At 44.4% G+C, this 20,861-nt stretch overlaps 2 protein-coding genes across 2 annotated transcripts; one reads left to right on the forward strand and one right to left on the reverse strand.

The window, feature by feature from the left end:
* Nucleotides 1-1,128: 1,128 nt before the first annotated feature.
* Nucleotides 1,129-6,387, reverse strand: rasl11a (RAS-like, family 11, member A). Its single transcript, XM_020112310.2, has 8 exons — nucleotides 5,897-6,387; nucleotides 4,648-4,704; nucleotides 4,415-4,497; nucleotides 3,188-3,228; nucleotides 2,976-3,105; nucleotides 2,781-2,856; nucleotides 2,312-2,388; nucleotides 1,129-1,786 (listed from the first exon to the last, which is right to left on the reverse strand). Exons 1-8 carry the CDS (start codon nucleotides 6,051-6,053, stop codon nucleotides 1,640-1,642), a joined length of 768 nt encoding a protein of 255 aa, XP_019967869.1. The 5' UTR covers nucleotides 6,054-6,387; the 3' UTR covers nucleotides 1,129-1,639.
* A 1,399-nt stretch (nucleotides 6,388-7,786) lies between these two features.
* Nucleotides 7,787-20,495, forward strand: usp12b (ubiquitin specific peptidase 12b). The gene is made up of 10 exons (XM_069518650.1): nucleotides 7,787-7,974; nucleotides 11,203-11,283; nucleotides 11,440-11,523; nucleotides 11,813-11,942; nucleotides 12,287-12,561; nucleotides 12,650-12,726; nucleotides 12,908-12,991; nucleotides 13,665-13,862; nucleotides 14,025-14,103; nucleotides 16,144-20,495. Exons 1-10 carry the CDS (start codon nucleotides 7,927-7,929, stop codon nucleotides 16,243-16,245), a joined length of 1,158 nt encoding a protein of 385 aa, XP_069374751.1. The 5' UTR covers nucleotides 7,787-7,926; the 3' UTR covers nucleotides 16,246-20,495.
* The last annotated feature ends 366 nt before the right edge of the window (nucleotides 20,496-20,861 follow it).

A 20,861-nucleotide genomic window follows, 5' to 3' on the forward strand; every position in this document is an offset into this window, starting at 1 on the left:
ACATGGATGATGTTAAAACCCATCCCCGTCCACATGCTGTGATCTACACGCCTGCAGGGCGGGATTATGTCCGATTAGTATTTCGAGACGTTATCGATGTTGTTTGGACTTCTGCGTTTTCCTGAATGTCCACAACAGAAACCAGAAGTTAATCTGAGCGTTCTCAGTCGTTACCGAAAAAGGGAACGTTTAGCGGAGGCTGGGTTTTCTGAGGCCCGCCTCATAAATGTCACATTACTTCTTCATCTATCAAATAAAGTCTCATTTAAAGCTTGTTATGCGCTCGCTGCTGGCTCCGAGAAAAAGAGAAGGGAGGTGAGTCGTCCATTTGAGAATGTAGGAGCTCTTGATCCAGTGGCACACAGGAAGGAGGTCTTTAAGAGCCACATGGTGTGTGTGTGTGTGTGTGTGGGGGGGGGGGGGGGGATTTAAGTGAGGATTTCAAAAGAAAACACAAGGAAATCAAACATAAAGCAGCAGAAAATATGATAATATCTTTTATCTTCTGTGAGCGAGACGATCGGCTTTATCTTATCTTCTGCTCCAGACTCTGATGGAGTCCCGCTGCTTTTAAAGGTCAAAGGGCAAAAGGGTCACGAGTTAGGGTCAGCAGACATTTTTTTTAAAGTGTGTGTCTGTGTGGAAAGGGTCTGAGTGGTGGCGCAGGGACCATGAAAGAAATTCCAGATGCTGTGGAATTTGTCTTCACTGGGAATTTGTTTTTGTGTGTCTCACTAAGAGAGAGGTCATGAGAACAGCAGAACACACACACACACACGCACACACGCACACACACACACACACACACACACACACACACACTTCTTGCTTGTTCAGCTACATTAACTCCACACAACACTAAAATCTTTGTCCCTGTTAAAACAATAGAAATGAAATATTCCCTTCAAAGCACCGAACACAACTTCACTTTAGATTCTTTGGGCCGAGCTGTCGTGGAAAAAGAAAAGTAGAGCGTCTGAATGAAAGTCACATGGTTGTTTCAAACACGGCGCGTTATCATTTTGACATTGAGCCAGATCTTAAAGAGGGCTTCAAACAAATCAGACGGCGGTTTGTGAAACTTCATGAGAACATTAACGGACTTGATAGGAGCTGAAACACATCAAACAATGGTGAGTATCATTTATTTCTATAAAGAAAGACAAAAGAAATTCTCAATTAAAAAATAACATCAAAATATAAATGAGCCTGAAATAAAGTCTTTTACAACGTCTGCTATTTCCTTGAAAACCGATCGGTTGAAATCAATAATTCTTTATTGATTTGATGTATTCAATTCACTTTTCAGCCACAAGGAAACTGAGACACGGAGACATCAGTGTTCGGAGGATTTTGCTCCTCCATGTGTTCAGAGGTTTGCCGACAAGCTCGATATCCATCACGTCAAACTGATCGTCAGCTCTTGTGACTCTCGTCGAAACACAGAGACGAGCTCAGCTGCCGTGAAGATCCAACCTTTGTTTTTATTCATCTCTCCGCAGACGACGACTTTGTGCTCTTCTGAAGTCTCGTAATTCTTCTTCAAAGAAAAATCCACGACTTCTATCTTCCGATGAAGCTCTGTCTGTCTCTGTCTCTGTCAGGAGCTGATGTTTTTTGATTATTTGTCCCGCTGTGATCAGAGAGTTGTGGCCGACTTGACCTTGGAGGAGAGGACCTGCCTGAACCTCCTCTTCAGCTCCTGCATGTTGGGAGATTTGGGGCGGGCCAGGTGGAGGCCGCCTCGCCTCTTCTCGCCGTTACCTCCTCCCAAAGCTCGGATCACCTGGAGGACGAGAAGTTGTGACAAAGTTAAAGACCTCGTCATCACCAGGATGTGAGAGGTTTCCTGTTGGAGTTCATATTTACAGATGTGGAAGGAACGTTTGTGAGTAATGACTTCTGTTTGCAGCAGCTGCTAAATAAGCTAAACATGGAAGTTACAGCAGCATTTTCTTTCATTTTCATTTGGAGCGATGTTTCTCAAAGTGACCTCGACCTCGTTAGTTCAAACCCTCTGACATCACACAGCGTTAAGGAATCTGCTGCTTAAAATACCACACAGGAAACACACTGAAATACGATGAGGCTCCGGGCCAAACCTCCGATCACTCCAACAAAAACACAAGGATTCAGTTAATGATGCTCTTTCTCGGGAAAAACACAAATATGTATTATTCAGTGACTCATGACATCAACAAGGAAAAACACTGTAATCCCATTTCCCAACGGAAGATGTATTTCTATAAAAGCCGAGATTCTGCGGCCAACGCATCTACATCCATTTTTACCAAAAACAAAAAAGTCCCACCTCCTGGCAGAGATGGAGGAAGGCGCCGTGGACTCCTTCGTGGTTCTCTCTGGCCGAGGCCTCGAAGTAAACTCCACCTGTGAGCAGAGAGCCTGGGTCAGAACTTATCTTCCAGATAACGCTCGGCATTCCTCTTTCATTAGACAGCGTGCAGGATATAGTTCACATGCACGGGAGCAGGCAGAGAAACGAGCTGCTGCGATTGGTCAACCAACATCTGCACATTCACAAAGTGACTGTGGGAGAATCAGAGCTGCAGAGAAAAGAGGTTCACTGATCGAAATGTCAAACAAAAATCTGGAGCTAGTGAATTTAAGTGTGTTGGTGGAGTCTCGGTGGAAGGATCAGGAAAGAACCCATCATATATGTTGGTGCAAATACTTATGAGAACGTTTTGTGATTCCTTCTGAAACTGTGGCACAAAATAGGAGGAAGCAGAAGCTGCAGGAGGAAGAGGAGGACGTCTCACCTAATGAAGCTGCCAACGTCTCGCCCTCGTCCGCAGGCACTTGTCGGGCGCGGAGCAGGTCGCTCTTGTTGCCAACCTGCAGGAGATTTCAGATTACAGAGCAGACTTTTTTCTGGGCGCTCTCACCACCAACCCGAGCACATCAGCGATCAATGATAATCAATCATCTGTAATTGTTGGCGTCCGCACACTGACCAGTATAACAGGGATGTTTCCAGACGGGTGGATGCGTCTGACGTGCTGGTAGAGAGGCTGGATGGTTCGGAAGCTGTTGTGGTCCGTGATGGAGAAAACCAGCACGTAACCGTCGGCCCAGTAGATCGACCTGGAAGTCCAGTTATTATATTTAGTTGTATGTTATTAAACAAGGTGTCAGTGATTGGAATGAAGGTAGTTCGATGTCTGACCTGTTGATCTGCTCCTGACAGTACAGCCCCTCTACGTCGTCCTGCAGGAAACAGACAGTAATTATTTGTAATTATCTGATTAATGAATTATTGTGATGTTTCAGAAAATAGACTCTGGCTCCGAATGATGACGAAATTGCAAAAAAAAATGGCCGCAGAAGGAAGCAGAGACACGTCGACCCACATCTTTATTTACAATCCATGTTGGGTGCGTCTTTGTCCTTCTGATGTGTCAGCGAAACACATTCTCATTTTCAAGATTATCCTGAGTCGTCCAGCACAGCTCGAAGTGACGGAGGAGGAGGAGGAGGAGGAGGAGCAGGAGGTGAGTGTGAGTCTGTTTATGGACACACACCAGCTGTTTCACAGAAGGAACTTGTGACTCCTCCTGAACCAGCGGACCACCCAGTCGTCCGCTCACATCTACCGTCATCAAGAGTTAAAAATGAGTTTCTCAGGTTCTCGACTCCTCCTGAATCCACACACCTAACTATTTCCTTCTAATCTCTGCAAACCGCTCCACCATCATCCTCCCTCACACCGCTTCCTCACCCCTCTGTTATCTCCCTCCTCCCCCCCCCTCCTGTAGGAAATGAGCAGCTCTGAGGCCTGGTCTGGTAAACAGACGGCCGGTGTGGAGCGGGGTGAGCTGCCCGGCACGTTCCACTCATTATCCTCATCAGGAGTCCAGAGATGGTCCAACTTCCTCTTTCTTCAAATACGTTTCCTCAAATTGCTTTGAGATAAAAATGGAAGTTTTTCTTTCCTGTTGACGGCCTCTGAGGGACGTGTTTCAACTTTTAGATGTCCAGCAACGAAGACGTCTCAGCTTTTTAAACTCCTCCACCAAACGCAGCAGCAACAGATGCAAATACAAACATTTTAAAACCAGTTTTACTTTTGCAGCAAAGAATATTTCTTGAACTTTAGGCTGAATGTTGTAAAGCAGCGTGGGATCATGGGAGTTGTTGTCTTGAGTAAACGTATTAAAGTTTGATTCAGGAAACGGCAACGACTCATGAGTTTCATACTTTGTTTGAAGCAGAGACGGACAAAGCCGCAGGTAACAACGGATATGACGCAAGAATAAGAACCAAAGTTAAACTTCCTGTTACCTCGAATAAAATTCGAGCTCATATCGTCTTTTAAACGTCCAGCGAGAGAAGAAAAGATTTTTCTCTCTGTTCATTGAAACTCTGGAAACATGGCGGCCGCCTCTGCATTTACCTGGAGAGCGACGCAGGGAGTATCCTGGATCTGAAGCGACACTTCCTCCCCGTCCATGGTGACCTTTCTGGAGTAGAGCGCCCCTGCGGAGAACGAACCAGACAGGGGGGGGGGGGGGGGGGGGGGTTGAATGAGTCAATGGAGAGATGGATCAATGGCGGGATTTCTCTGGAGCCGAGGGGGTTTTTTTTTTCCTGCTTACGCTGCTAAATATTTCAGAGGCTGAAACTCACCCGTGTTTGCTTCATAATCCCCGATGAACCTCTTGGTGAGAAACCTGACGATCAGAGCTGGAGAGAGACAAGAGAAGTCTGAATCAGAGGGAAATACCAAAGTGGAGGAGGATCATGTTTCTGTAAATAATCCAGAGCTTGTGCAGGACGGTTTTTAAGAGCTGCGGTGCGGTGTCAGCGTGCATGACGCAAGATCTGGGCTGAGCTCGGACCAGAAAGATGCAAACCTACTGACCCACATAACCATTAAATACTTGCTGCTCGTGAGTGACGCTGGAATTTCCCGTTTCCCTGACGAGTCGGGTTTTGATTTCGGAGACTTTCATAGCAGAGAGATGAGCTAAACAAACAGGACACAAGTCTGGAGACAATCATTCACCACAGAATCTGATGTCGCAATCCGCCTGCGTCAACTCGTCCTGTCGGTGAATGATTGTCTCATTTATCACTTGTTTATTTGGATTCAAGGTTTTTTACTTTGACTTCTGTTTCAGGCCAGTTTAGTCGAATCAGTGGATTTTGTTTCCCCTGAGAACATTCTGCTGGTTTCACTCATGGATCCTGACGCGTCACAGTTTTATAGGAAAATGGAAGATGGTCAAAAAAAATTACTTGATTGTCAAACTCCAAGAATCTTGCAACTCCCATCATGCAACTTTATAACTAATCTTCTTCATAAGATGGATGACGTGTCTCCACTTCTGAAATGAGGCCAGAATATCCTGTTCAATACATGAAACATGATTTATCTGTGTTTTAATTTGGGTTACGTCCCATTAGCTAACATGGAGGAGGTGGGATTTGTCGCCTGTACTGCAACCAGCCGCCAGGTGGCGATAGAGACACTTTGGCTTCACATTTAGCGCTTTAAATAATCATTTACACCCGTTTAATTATTTACCACTAAGTATTTTTATACTTTATATCTGTGAACTGAATAATTTCAAAGTTGCGCGTTACAGTGAAAAAAGAGAAAAACTTTTTTTACGTCAATGCGTAGAAGGTGAAATGTCTCCCCCTGTGGTCAGGAATAGGTATTACATCTCCATCATCTCTACCAGCAGACACCGATATTTATATTTAATTGATATAAATGAATATTTCTACTTCAACTGTTGAAATAAAATCACAGAGATGATAACAAGCTGCATGGTGAGTATAGATTCCTGCTCATTTTATCATAAACAATTTCCTTTTTCAATGCACATTAAAAAATAAATTCATGAAAGTAAATCTTTTGACTTCATACCGGTTTTCCCCACGTTGCTCGCCCCCAGCACCACGATCTTCACGGTCTTGTTGGGGACACAGTCCAGCAGCGGGTACTCCGGGATGGGCACCAGCAGAAAGTTGCCAGACCCGCCGCTGTTCATGGTTCTCGGTGCAGAGTCGCCAGTCAGACGCATTTAGCTCCGCTGCGCCCTCGGACCAGCCTCCTGCTCAGTGTGGGAAGATAATCCCCCCGCCCCGGGGAGAGGGAGGAAAACAAATCACTCCGATATTCCCATAATGTTCCAGGAGAGCGGAGGAATCCCTCAGACCTCCGGAGGAGTCCCGGAGCTGGACTCACGGAGCTGCCGCTTCATTCCGGGGGAGGAGGGGTTTTTCTTTTGGATGCAATATTTCCTAATATTTCCCCAAAGTTCTTCCACCGTGTGAGGAGGACGTTTCCCCGTCTCTGTGGAGCGTTGGACCGCACTGACTCCAGCTCCCTCCCCGGTGCGCACGGTGCGTAAAGACGCAGAGAGGGAGGGATGTGGACTGAGAACCATCCCCTAATATTCCCATGAGACCGGGCTAAACTGGGGTCCTGTTTCCAGCCTGGACTCAGACACGATTAACCTCCTCTGGCCCAACAAGGAAATTAAGGTTTATGAAAATAAACCAGAAAAACAAATTGATCACAATCGAGAAACTTGTGCCAAGAAAAGCTCCAGTTTGTATTTTCACTGTTTGTCAGGATTAGTGTGAAAGGTCAAATCAGCCAAACTCCAAATAATGAAGATTATTTAATATAATAATATTGTTTAATATGTTTTAATTAAAAAAAAAAAGATTATTTAACAATGAAGAATGAACATATGGCAATAATCAGTCAAGTAGAAGTGAGTCAGGAACAAATAGTCAAAATATTTATTCTCAAGTCCAATAATTTTAAGTCAAATATAAAAATAAAACATAAACATACCCAGACATAGAAACTATATAATATGAAAATTATTCTGTAAAAATACCATAAATACATTTAAATATATATTTTACAATTTAACTTTCATATAAAAAAAATAAAATGCTGAGTCACAGTCTTGATGTATTATTATTAATATCTTTTAAAGTTTGTGTCATTTATTTTTCTCTATTGTGTATAACTATGTAAAGTAGTTTTTCCAGACACGAAGCACCGCCCGCCTCTCCCGTCCCCCGTGTTCTGAACCCAACCAACAAGCGCTCCCTCAGGCTGGACGACCGGAAGCGTGAAGCTAGACAGAAACATCCCGAGTGATACCGGAAATCAACTCATTTTACTTTCAAAGTTAAATTCAACTAAAATAATTATAAATTTGTCTTCATAATTACAAAATGTGTTCCTGGAATTTCCGACAGGTAACAAAATGATTTCAATATAAATCAATTAAAAAATAATAAATAACTAGTTTTCAACTGTTTACATGTCTAATATCACCATATGAACAATATTGAGACATTTTAAACACAGAAAATGTCAAAAAATATTATCAGGATTAAAAATGTATTAATGTAAAGAGGCTTCTTATATAATAATATTTGATTATATTATAAAACATGAACTCAAGGTTTCACAAACTAGTTCTCTGAGACAATAACCTTATTGTGTGTGTTATTTTTAACGTTTTGAACAAGAAATAGATTTTTTTAAATGATCCCCAAATATAGATATAGATCATGAATGGATGTTATTATAATATAATATAATATAACATTTAAAAAAAAACAGAATTATGATAAAATGACAATAATTAGAATTAAGAGAAGTGCAAGGCTGCAACAGGCAATTGTTTCATTACCTGAATAAAACTAACAGCAGTAATAATAATAATAATAATAATAATAATAACATATGTATAATGTATTATTACCATTATTATGTTGAACGCTCCGGAGCGGAAGTGCTGTCTGTCCTCTGCGGGGTGACAGCAGTCGGACACCGGGGCAGGAGACGCTCCCTCTCCCGGAACTGTGCAGCCGCAGCGGCTCTCTACATTTCATCGGCGGGGTTCGGTCCAGCATGGCGGCTTATGGATGGAAATACTGATGACAGTCCGAAAGATCGCCTCGATTTGTACGATGGTAAGAAGCCGAGGTTCGGTCCAGGCAGCGCCGCCGCCGCCGCCGCCGCTCGTCCCTCTGCCCGGGCGAGTGAGCGGAGCCAGGGCGCTAAGCTAGCTGCGCGGCTAGCGACACGACAATAACACGGGGGAGTTGTGGAGCTCAGCCCGCTAACGTTAGCTCCGTGGCTGGCACGAGTCAGCGGGACATTCCCCGGCTCGGTGCGGGGGTCAGGGGCGGATTCTCTCCGTTTGTTCCCCCCCGGGGCTGGGGGGGTGGGGGGGTGGGGTGGGGGTGTTTCAGTGTGTTTACACGGGGGAGGGCAGGGTTGACCAGCTTAGCTTAGCTTAGCTTAGCTTAGCCTGCTAGCCAAAGTTGTTTACTCAGTGCGAGTCCACGCGAGAAAACCCACAGTTCAGGCTCGTGTCGCTGGTTTGAGCTCGTCTCCATTAGATCTGACTCAGAGACAGTGAATGCACGAGTGGACAGAGGTGGTGTCCCCCCCCACACACACACACACAGCTGATGAGTCTGTCTTCATGTGGGACTGATGGAGGAACCCAGCGCTTCCTGTCATGGGACAAATCCTCCATCTCTGCTCATGTCCAGTTGTGTGTCCACAGTGTATTCGTGAGGTTTAATAAGACAAAGATGAGTCAGAGAATCCCTCATCGCTGTTTCTAAACTGTTTCTCCTCCTAATGAACTTGGGTTTTTTTTCAGCAGAACTTCATAAACCTGCAGATTCTCCTTGTTTCTAATCAGGGATCCACAAGGCTGCAGGATTTCAACCCCCGCTCTGATTTAAAGCCGAGCTATTTGAAAGGTTCAACAAAGTTTTAAAACCGAGCCACTCAAACGGTTTTGAAATCCTGAACCCTCAGTGATCCCTGTACAGATATTCCGCAGAGTCACCGGTCAGAGTTCGAGCTGTAAAACAACGGTTAATCCCCGCGAGCGTGAAGATTCTCCTGCTGAATTTCTCTGAGACGATCAACGGTGTCGTGATATCAAAGCATTTTTTTTAAAACAAGCTCAGGAAACGTTTTTGAAATCCTCGCAGAGATCGAGCTTCAAAAAAATCACTTACTGCAGAGAGGGACGACAGTCTGTGAGGCAGGTTGTTGACAGAGAGGTCGAGGGTGAGAAGGTCGATCGCTGTGACACCTCACACACACACACACTCACACACGCACTCACACACACACGCAGAGAGAGAGCGCAAAGCTTCAAGATTAACTTGTGACTGAAACTTATCCTGTTTTGTTTTTGTATCCGCTGCACTTTTCAGAGCCGACAGACGGTCAGGCAGATGCCACGGAGGAGTCGGTGGTGCTTCTGTGTGTGTGTGTGTGTGTGTGTGTGTGGCACATGGCACGCTGTTAAAGACCTTTTAGAAAAACAGAATATAATAATATTCTGATAAGCTGGTTTGTTCAGTCCGTTATCGGCTGCGGCAGCCGATCGGCTTCTGTCCACAAGGTTTTTTTCTTGTGTAATTTATTTGTCTGAAAATCAATTTTGCTTGTGAAAGCGTGAACGTCACCGTTCAGGCTGCACACGCCAGAGCCGGGCTGCGTCGACAACATCACCTCTGAGTTGTCTGGGTTTTTAGGGACGGCTATTGACGATTTAATGTGAATGTGATGACGAGAGCGGCAGAGACGTTTGTCTCCGAGCAGAACTCTTATCTTAAAACTGTCACGCAGCATTTAGAGTTGTCGGTTTCACTACATTCCAAATGATGCTGATGTCTTTCTTAAGAACATCTTCCAGACTGTCTTTCAGACAAGCACTGAAGTCTGGACATTTTCCTGAGGACACAAATGTCGGAGTCAGTTTTCTGGAACTTTTCCAGCCAAAATTCTGGAGAATATCCGAACATTTCCATCCAAATATCTCGCGTGGATGTGCTGTGAACAAAAACACTGAGCTCTCCGCAGCAGAAAACAGCTCCGGACATTTACCTGGAAAATGTCCAGGCCCAGGACGCTCTGCGCATTTTCTGAAGTTAATGTCTGAGAAAGGCTTGAGTCATGATTAAGAAACACGATGCAGCCACAAATCAGTCTGTCATATAATCCAGTTTCTACTGAAGCTGCTTCCATCCAGGGCTCACAACACAAATTCAAGTTTTAATTTACAGCTCATGCTGAAAAAATCTTTCCCCTTCCTCAGGCAGTTTATTTATCTGCCTCTCGATCGCCTGACGTGACAGAGCTTGTTTTTGTTTGTGACCCCGTGTCGCTCGGAGGCCGTGTTCGTTCGATAAACAGCCTCAGTCGGGCCGTTGTCTGCTCGCCTGTTGTTGACATCACGCAGGCTGCAGTGTGAGGATGAGTAACAGTAGCGTGGCTCCACCAGGGTGGTGAACTTCCCCTGTAGGAAAAGCTGCATCATCGTTACCGTCATGATCATCTTTCCTTCCTGTGCTGTCAAAACATAATATTTCAGTGTTATAGACACTCGGCTTTTAAACATGGACTCAGGGTTCACGTTTGAATATAAAAGATAGAAGCACTTTTTAAATGTAGATTCAATCTACAAAGTTTAAGTCACTGCTGTAGAAACATTGAAGTGGTTTAGAAAGGGAGAGTAATGAAGGTTTTAGGACAGTTCAGCTTTCACATTACAGACATGATTTTAATTAAAAAAGCTATAATGTCTTATCTGCCTGATGGGTTCGGGTCGGGCTCCGTTAGTTATCTCTCGGGGCTCTGTCGGAGTCAAACAGCAAACTACGGCCTGAGCTTCACTCTCAGCTCCTTTTAAATGCATGTGTGAAAATGCCGACTTTCAAACTGCTTCTCAAAAATAACAATTAGATTTAATTTGGTGTTTTGAGTCAATAATTGAACAGAAAAAACTGTCTGATGGGGAAAAAAAAAAAAGAAAGGTTTACATGAGAAAGATGCTTTTTAATTGATGTAACAAATAGACGAACACATAATGAGAGAAACACTGAGCGGAGGAAATCAGTCTGTATGTGAAGTGAGGATATGAAGCAGGAAACACAGCTGCAGCAAACAGATGGTTCAGAGTCGAGCAGAGCAGGAGAACCAGAAAACAATGACGAGGAGGAAATGAAGGACAAAGGAAGTTTTTCTCCCGGATAATTTTATTACAGTGACGAGGAAATTATGATAATGAAGAACAAAAACTGTTTGTTTGACTGTTCTGTGTCATCGAGCAGCTTTTGTTTTTCAGCACTTAAACGAATGACTGTGTTCTTTTCCTCCGCCTCTCGCAGGGCGCCAATGCCTCAGCCTTGGAAAAGGAGATTGGACCGGAACAGTTTCCCGTTAATGAACACTACTTCGGATTGGTCAATGTAAGTGTCCATCAATCACACACAGCTACACATCGAGTGTCTCCGCTCCCTGCAAAAATGAAATTTTCTCAGATCCAAACGTTCACCCTCCACTCACTGCACGTTTCCTTCCCTCTGTGTTCTCCTCCTCCTCCTCCTCCTCCTCCCTTTTTCTAGTTTGGCAACACCTGCTACTGTAACTCGGTGCTGCAGGCTCTGTATTTCTGTCGACCGTTCAGGGAGAAGGTGTTGGCGTACAAGGTAAGTGATGACAGAAGCACCACGGCTGTCCCAGCCTCCACACACACGTTGAGAGAGCGCACTCAAATATCCAGTGAAAATATTGGTCCAACTTTAAGACATTTGTTTGAAGACGTGGACTGTTTTATATCTGAGGACATTTTGTCTTTATAACGTGTTTGTAAGAGAACGAGGACTCGGTTCCACTTTTTGCCTGGAGACAAATAACACTTCAGGAGAAAGATTTATTGATCTTGAGTCTTTTATGATGTGACGGGTGTGTCCTCCTCTTCTTCCTCCTCCTCTTCAGGTGCAGCCGCGTCGTAAGGAGTCGCTCCTCACGTGTCTGTCCGACCTGTTCAACAGCATTGCCACGCAGAAGAAGAAAGTCGGAGTCATCCCGCCCAAGAAATTCATCTCGCGGCTGAGAAAAGAGAACGGTAGTGACACAAAATGATGAATCGGCTGTTGTGTCTTTAATCCTTTATTATTTGCGATGTCTGTCGTAACTTTATTTAAGCTTCCTCTCACCACGGAGCAACACAAGATTGTTGACGGAGGAGAGGATGAAATAAAAAGGTCAAGTGGTGGAAATTGTCTCAGCTGAGGAAATAAAATCATCAGCCAGGAATGAGAAGCAGATGACGAAGAGGAATCGCTCTTAATTAGCTTATTTTCCTTCGCTATCATGTTGCTCATGTGGTTAATTTTCTGTTCTTCCTCTCCGCTGTCTGTTTTCCTCTTTCCACTTCTTTCTATATGTTTCTATTTCTCTCCCCCTCAGAGCTGTTTGACAACTACATGCAGCAGGACGCCCACGAATTCCTCAACTACCTCCTCAACACCATCGCAGACCTCCTCCAGGAGGAGAAGAGCCAGGAGCGACAGCAGAATGGAAAGCTGGTGCAGAACGGAGGAGGAGGAGGAAGTACAGGTGGAGGGGGAGGAAGTGAGGGAGGAGGTGAAGGTGAAGGAGGGAAGGAGACGCAGCAGACGTGGGTCCACGAGATCTTCCAGGGAACGCTGACCAACGAGACGCGGTGTCTCAACTGTGAAGCCGTAAGTGTCGGTCCCCGTGTCGAGATCCAATCACCTCAGTTCAAAACAGTGACACAGCTAATCATCACGACTCTTCACGTGTGTCCAGGTCAGCAGTAAAGACGAGGACTTCCTGGATCTGTCGGTGGACGTGGAGCAGAACACGTCCATCACGCACTGTCTGAGGTAACGCAGGACTCGTAACCTGAAAAGAGAAACTAGACTCAAACGATGGAGTCAAAGGAAAGACGGTGATGATCGCAGTGAATCTCAAACTGTGTGTGTCTGTGTGTGTGTCTGTGTGTGTCTGTCTGTGTGTGTGTCTGTCTGTGTGTGTCTGTCTGTGTGTGTCTGTCTGTGTTCTCAGGGGCTTCAGCAACACAGAGACATTATGTAGTGAATACAAGTACTACTGTGAGCAGTGTCGCAGTAAACAGGAAGCACAGAAGAGGTGAGTGACAGCAGCTTCTGTTCTTCTGTATCTACCTTCCGTCCGTCTGACGTGTTCCATTAGAACAAACCCCTGAAACCACATCTAACGTCGCTATAGCAACCAGTCGGGGGGCACTTCCTGTTGCATTCAGAAAAAAAGTTCATCGTCGGGGGTTTTAAAGTCTTGTAATGAATCACAGTGGTTTCTGAACTGCCGGTCCGACCACTTCTTCACTTTACCGAGTTCAGTGTGCGTCTGCTCTCGAGTGCGACTTTTTTGACGAAGAGCCCGATAAGTGCACCGGGCTCAAAATCCATTAGCCTGAAAGCGCCAGGCTGTCACTGGCGACGGCGCCTCATATTAACACTGAGCAGAATGCTGCGAGAGCGGGAGCCAAATTCGGAGACACACACGCGTCCAAGAACACACTTCTCGTCCCTGATCGGGGTCTGGAGTGTAAATGGTGCGGACGTGGAAAGCTTTTAGGCCTCTTGAGTTTTAGTCGGGGACGACCCACCGCCTCTGGGTTTTTACTTCCCCTCACGGTGTCTCTTTTTTCCACCGACTGTTGCAGTCTTCATACTTTGTGTTGAGTTCAGGGACTTTATAAAAAAAAAAAACGACATGTCAGCTCTAGAAAAGATCAAATCAATGCCAGTAACCATTAACACTGACTCTGTGTCTCTGTCAGGATGAGGGTGAAGAAGCTCCCGATGATCCTCGCCCTCCACCTGAAGCGCTTTAAATACATGGACCAGCTGCACCGCTACACCAAACTGTCCTATCGCGTCGTCTTCCCGCTGGAGCTCCGCCTCTTCAACACGTCAGGGGACGCCACCAACCCCGACCGCATGTACGACCTGGTGGCCGTCGTTGTACACTGTGGCAGGTCGGTCGCTCGCTTTCAGTTTTGTGGATGTTGCAGATGAAGAAATTTAATAAACACAATAAAAATCATTGTGGAATCTTACAACTGAAATAACATTTAACATCTCGAGTTGATATTAAAATTGTGTCTCCTGTCTCTCTCCTCCTCTCCGTCTCCGTGCAGTGGTCCCAACCGAGGACACTACATCACCATCGTCAAGAGCCACGGCTTCTGGCTGCTGTTCGATGACGACATCGTAGAGGTAAGAAAGATTCTCTCACTCTGTTTCTTCTCATTTTCACGTCCTTGCACTGGTGACAGCCGGTGGCCAGAGGTTTTATGTTTTCGGGTTCAAATGGTATGAACAACCAACACTTAAGGTCAAATCAGGAAACCCAGTTGACCACAGTGATATCATTTCACTTCCAGACCACGAAATTCTTCATCTGCCTTCCCATCATCATCCTAACCAGACAGGAATCCCAAACAGCTTCATGGTGTAGATCCTGGCGCTCCGAATGTTGTGTTTGGATTTCCCTCAGCGGCTCGATCGGCATACTTCAAACTTGAGCTAAAGAACGAGGGGCTGAAATCATGTTTCAGTGATCGGGAGAACGTGAAAACCTGCTTTAGATTAGAGAGCAGGATCAGATTAAATACCTGTGGACAAGTTAGAGAGTGAGAATAATGTCTTCTCCTCTTTTCATCTCATTTGCTCTTTATCCCTCGGTCCCTCGCTTCACATACACTGAGACTTTATTCATCCCAGTTATCAGATTATTAACGACGAGGCTCTTTAATCAGACGACCTGAGAGCAGTCTTTTAAAAGACTTGTGGCTTGTGTTACAAAACCGTCTGCTCTCGTCTCCGATGTGGCGACAGGGGAGAACACGGCAGCTGTCGTAGAAAAAAAAACTGAATGTGTTTTATCTGCAGCTACGTAACCTTTCAGTTTGTTTTTCTTCTTGGTCCGAGCCCAAAATAAAAGACAACATGCTGCAGCAATCAAGTGATCACGAGTCAACTGACGGAGCTGCCAGGATGGTTCAAGTGTTGGTCCAAGTTCACTCTGCGTGAGAGAAAAAATGAAAAGACTATTTTAAGTTGAACGATTTAGTATTTACAGTGGCAGCTCTTGTGGTTTAGGAAGCTGGGGATCATGGGAAATGTTCATCGTATATGTTTCTGGGTTGATCATTGACGGATCTATTTTGACCAAAATAAACATGAAATCTGCCCCGGAGTCAGCTCTCTGCTCTTCTTTGGGAACTTTTAATCACTTAGAGAAGTTGATTTCACTCGAGATCTCCGAGGTCGCCCTGCGGCTCAGGCACAGTCGTCAAGGACTGATGTTTAAAACTGATGGCAGCCGCGTGTTTTTCCACTTGGTTGGTAAAGAATCCTGCTGGAACATCTGGTCCACTGGACACAAACCGGCTGAGTTTGCAGAAGTGAAACTCAAACTTTTCCTCTTTTTTTTTTTTAAATAGATTTACTCGTCCTGTCTGCTTTGTGTTTCAGCTTGTTAACTCCTTGTTAACCTCGGCTGTCTGGGTCTTTCTCAACCTGCAGCCAGTTCTCTTTCACCACCGACGAAGAAATGTTGTTGTGTAAAAGTTTGTCCTCTGCTGCAACCAAATAAGAAACAGGTGTCAACGTACACACACGATTTAAATGGAGATTTGTGAGCAAATGAAAAGAAAAGCCGGTGGAACAACCACACAGAAATGAAAAGAAGGAGTTCAAACACCCGTCGTCCTTTTCTTCATACCGAGGTTTTCCCAGAGATCAGGGAATTCAAACTAAAATGCATGGTTTGTTTTTTTGTGTCTGGAGAATAAGAAACTAATGTTCAAAAAGATTCTGAAGATTTTTTTTCTGAGGGGTGAAGCACAGCGAAGCACAGCTGCTAACAGAACCTTCAGTTCTAATAAAAACAAAGCATCGCGATCTCAAACTCAAAGAGTCTTTTAATGCTGTGCTCAGTGCTGCTGAAACTCATCCTCTCAGTTTCCTCTGTGACAACTCTGGTGTAATAATTATATCACTTTTGATTTTGTTGATTTGAAACAGAAGAGAATATATTTTATATCCCCGTTCAAAAGTAAATGTGATGTTCTGTGATCTACTGTACCTCAGATTAAGTCTTTTTCAACATTTCAGAATGTTCATTTGTTCGGTGACAATGTAGATAAGATCTGTACTTGAAGCACAAACTCAAAAAAGAAAGAAAGAAAACATTGGTGCATGTCATCGCTCTCGTCTCGAGCTGTATTTAACCTCCGTCCTCTCTCCTCGTAGAAAATCGACGCACAGGCGATCGAGGAGTTCTACGGTCTGACATCGGACATTTCCAAGAACTCTGAGTCAGGATACATCCTGTTCTACCAGTCCAGAGACTGAACCAGCCGCCGCTGATCCCCGACGGACTGTCGCTCAACAGAGGGGGAGGGGCTTAAAGCTGCTACCGGCTCCGCCCCGTACGCTCACATAAGTATCCAGGCTTTATTCCCTGTAGGCGGAGATTTGCACTGGAGCGCCCACTCGGATCGGTTGAGACGTGTGCAGGTCGCATGCCAGCCTCCTGGATTACAACCCTTTCGAATCCTCTGAGCCCACACTGCAACGAGCACCTTAACCAAAACAAGATGGCCGATTCTGTAACACCCGCTTTGCACTGTGGCATCAGCTGGGACGTCGCGAGTAAACGCCAATCCAAGAGGCTGACATCGCCGTGTGCACAGACGTCCATTACGGAGGTAAAGGCTGCAGGGACTGTGGCGGTGACACCTCGTCATGGTTACCACCGGTATCCTCGGTCTTCTGTAGCGTCTTTCATGTGCATATGATACTGTGCTAAATTAGCTTTCCGCAGTGACGGTGAAGCTTTTCCTAAGCTCCACGCTAACACGCACATTCACCCACAAACGAGTGTGTCTCCGGAGACAGAGACACTTTTGTTCAAAGTTTTACAAAACAAGCGTTTCTCATCCGGCAGCTCGGTCGAGTTCTCTGAGCGGTTGCAGTGTTGGAAATCATTAAGGGGTGCTAAGAACATTTAGTGTTACCGGCAGAACGTGGAATTAAAACCAGCCACCGGAGACGATGCTTCTGACAAAGTCTTTCACTGATAATCCAGGCTCTTTATTTTCTTCATTTTGAATTCTGAAAAACAAAAATACAATTAATCGTTTGTGTAATTTAACCGTTTCTATTTTTACTGATTATTTACAGGGTTTGTCCTATTTTTTTTATCTTCACTTCCTGTTCAAACATTCATTACAACTGGCTCCTGCTGCAATTTATCAAACCGACGACACTCACAGTTTAATGCTAAGGTGTCATGCTAGCTGTCAATGCTAACGAGAACAACACTGGATACAAACTCTGTGCACCAGGTCCGCCACCTGTATCTTCCTCCTCTCTCCCGTGAACACAGTTTGATTTGCTGCCGCATAGAAAGTCGAGATCTCATCAACTTGTGGTTCTTTGGATCAACACTTTAAATCTTAGTTGAAATCATTGAACTCATGGTTTTAAATGCAAAACAAGGCGAGCCGGTTAACTTCAAAACGTCAAAGTGTTAAAAAGTATTTGAGTTTGTGGTGCGTCAAGGAAGAGCGGTCACACACACACACACACACACAGAGAGGAATACTTTAACTCAGTTCTGACAGACACTACATGAAGCCTGTGAATGTTCAGTACGTCTCGTCCTTGAGTTTCCCTTTTTTTTTTTTTTTTTAAAGCTTTACTCATCGACAGCGAACTCTTAACTCCTCCGTGCGCACACCTCGCCTCATAATACCCGTCACCAATCAGGCTGGTCACGTGTTCAGAGTCAGAGTCTGGTTTAATATAAAAGTTTGTGACTGACGTGATGCTTCTATAAACCACCCGTCGTCGTTAAAACACCTCTTCAGGAGCCATTTCAACCTTTTACTTTACTTCTCTGTTTTCGTCTTGTTTGAAGTTTGAAGTTTTTACGTTAAAAGAAAATGTTCCGATGCCAATTTCCCCTTCTCGGAGAACTGATCCGACACCAGTGCGTCTAAAAAGGATCGTTACCGTCCCTCCTAGCTCAAGTCATTTCACTTTCCATGTTAGCTAACTCCGTGTCACGCTTCACGACCGCAAATCATCTCCTTCTTCCTCGCTGCCATAAAAACAGAACCTGCCAGAGGCCGAACAACACAACTGCTGAGGGCCGGAGAAGTGAATTGTGGGAAAGATTTGATCGGGTGAAACTAACAACACGGCGTTCTTTAAAGACGTGGCATCGCACCAGTGCATAGGTTCACTCACTCGCCGTCATTGGCATCGGAACATCTCTAGTTTTACACTGCCGAGCTCACGAGGCTCCACCCGACCAGGCTGTCTTGGTTTAACAAGCAAGCTCGCCCCCCCTCCCTCCCTCCCCCCTCAGGAGCAGATGGAAAGTGAATGGAGGCCTCTCTCTCTCGCTCTCTCTCTCTCTCTCTCTGCAGCGTTTCAGCTTGTTTATATTCCACGGGGGCTGAGTGGCCGGGCAGTGGGTCAAGTATTATCTGAATGTTCAAATGTACAGTCAAATGAAACCCGGGCTGCCGCCGCTCGACCCGGAGAACTCAGCCTGGGTTTGGGTGCGTCTCGAGACCCTCAAGTCGCTCTCTCTCCTTCTTAGGCAAGAAAACCGTTTAGAGCGAATCTGTCGCCCCGATCCCCTCTGACGTCCCGTCGCCTCGATTCATCCCACACGTCGTGGAACTCTGACATTTCAGTCACCGAGCAGCTTAATTAAAGTCGTGACAGGAAGAATGTTTGAACTGACAGGGGGGCGGACGGGCAACGCTCGTTCTGACCCCATGTTTATTTTGGGTTCGATGAAAACGAAAATTACTTCTACTACTCGTGGGAAGAAAAAAAAAGGTTCTGCTCAGGATGGAACTATTGAGTCCTGTTAGATTTCACGGACTCGTCACAAATTAAGAAGATGCTGGATGTTTTTAACTCTCCGCTCAGTTTGTATTTGTAGATCCCGACATAAACATTCTCCAAATCCCCCTCAACTTAAAATCTGACGGACGGAACCACGGAAGGAGAGACGGCGACTTCAGACGTCCCCTCTCTTCACTCGCTGGGGTCAAGATCGACACTATTTCCTTTTTCCCGCGCTGCTATTTCGCGAAACGTTTTTTGGGTTTTGAGCTGCTTCAGTCAGCGGAATAAAGATGAAGCGTTTCAAAAAGGAGCGTTTCCTTCACAGATGATGTAAACGAACAATAACAAGCACAAAAATCATCATTTGAGACGAAGGGAATAAAAAACACAGTTCACAAAGGTCGTCAAGATATTAACGTGTTGGTTGAAATGTTTGCTCTGGAAACTCGGCTCTTTTATTTAAATACTATTCATAATATGAATGTTTATATTAACTTGTTATTTTCTTAGATGTTTCTCTTGTTTTTGATATATTGGACTCATCTGAACAGTCTACCATCTTGCGTAGGCAGCTCCGGAGAGTCTGAGGATTTATTTTGTTTCTTGGTCGTTTGTGACGAGAGACGTTGACGTGTACATAAATACAGATGTTATTATTGGAATATAATTAATTGCTTGCTGGAAATAATCAACTGACCTAGATGGAAAAATGTTAGTGGATGTTTTGTCTTTTACTTTTAATTCTGGCGGTGAGTGAATATGTCTGGGGCTCGATTATAACACATGATCATGAGCCCCACCCATGTGGCATCACAAGGATACTAAAACAAACAGCCCCTAATAAAACTGATTGGTCACAATATTGTAACGAGACGTTTTATAATGAAACCGACCGAAAACTGTCAAGTGCATCACTGTGTTAAAGGAAAAATCCACTTTAAATGATATACATACACGTTTTATAATTTATAGTTTGATCTGTGACGTTATTTCGTGAGAACTGATCAATGATTAAATAACTTTAATTAGTTTACAGCTGGTTAATCGATAGTTACAGCGCAGACATTCCAAAGACACGTTCGTTTAGAAGCAGTAACGCGTTCAGTCCGAGGCGACTGGCAAATTTACTTGAAATGTACAATGTCAAAGGGATTTTTATCAAACTGTTTGTCGCAGTGTCAGTGTTTCAGCCTTAAATGTTCAGTATTCAAATATCTGGTTAATTCACTCTCTCTGCAAAACTCCCCACAAATTCAACACGTTAGAGGTTCTGACGGTAAAATATATGATTCGTCATTTAAAATAAGTTTTCATATGCGAAAGAATTCAGCAGAAAATAGCAAAGGGCATGATGGGAAATGTAGTAAATTGCTCCCTGAAGTGGAAACACCAACATTTACGTTGGATTTTTCCTTTAACAGTTGAACTTTGTTTCCTCTGAAATGTCTGGACTTCACATCACTTCCTCTTTCGAAGACTAGAATGTAAATGTTTGAATCATTAACTGTGCGACAACGTGACGGCAGCTTCACGGACACAAACGAAAGAAAACGCTCATCTACACCAAAGTGAACCTTGATTGAATATTTTGTTAAACGAAGTCTGAATGTTGTGAATCTGAATCGTTTGTGTCTGTGGAGCTGCAGCTGACGTTCAGTCTCTCGCTCCACGTGGATGCAGTGAAGTTTGGGAATGAAATAAAACACAAACTGGTTTTGAAGATGATCTGAAAACCGTCTCGTGTTTTTCCTCTGCTGCTGATTCTCAGGATTCATTTTGCTTTTGTGCATATTCAACTTTTAAATGTTCTGAGTGAAGTATCTGAAATAACTCAATCGAAGTGTGTTGAAGCCACGAAATCAGATTTTGAGAATTTACATCACAAGAAAATATATTTGATCTCAAGCCTTTTTGAAAACAAAAATATATAATTAAACAAATGTGTAAATATTTAAGTCGATGATTTGATTGAAAAAGACATTTTCTTCTATAAAATATAATTTTGATTTCCTTCAGTGAAGTTCAAACCAACTCTGCAGCATCTCAGAGAAGATGAAGAGTAGTTTGAGTGAGCTCATCTTCTCCTGCAGTGTTTCTGT

The sequence above is a fragment of the Paralichthys olivaceus genome, chromosome 22 (genome assembly GCF_024713975.1).
Source record: "Paralichthys olivaceus isolate ysfri-2021 chromosome 22, ASM2471397v2, whole genome shotgun sequence".
Classification (NCBI taxonomy): Eukaryota; Metazoa; Chordata; class Actinopteri; order Pleuronectiformes; family Paralichthyidae; genus Paralichthys; species Paralichthys olivaceus.

Bases quoted from the DNA above. Each gene is read 5' to 3' on its own strand.
- rasl11a (XM_020112310.2), bottom strand. From the start codon at position 6,053: ATGCGTCTGACTGGCGACTCTGCACCGAGAACCATGAACAGCGGCGGG. The intron at 4,498-4,647 runs GTGAGTTTCAGC...CGTTCTCCGCAG, and splicing joins GGATTATGAAGCAAACACGG to GGGCGCTCTACTCCAGAAAG. The intron at 3,229-4,414 runs GTAAATGCAGAG...TGTTTCCTGCAG, and splicing joins CTCCCTGCGTCGCTCTCCAG to GACGACGTAGAGGGGCTGTA.
- usp12b (XM_069518650.1), top strand. From the start codon at position 7,927: ATGGAAATACTGATGACAGTCCGAAAGATCGCCTCGATTTGTACGATG. The intron at 11,943-12,286 runs GTAGTGACACAA...TCTCCCCCTCAG, and splicing joins GCGGCTGAGAAAAGAGAACG to AGCTGTTTGACAACTACATG. The intron at 12,562-12,649 runs GTAAGTGTCGGT...ACGTGTGTCCAG, and splicing joins GGTGTCTCAACTGTGAAGCC to GTCAGCAGTAAAGACGAGGA.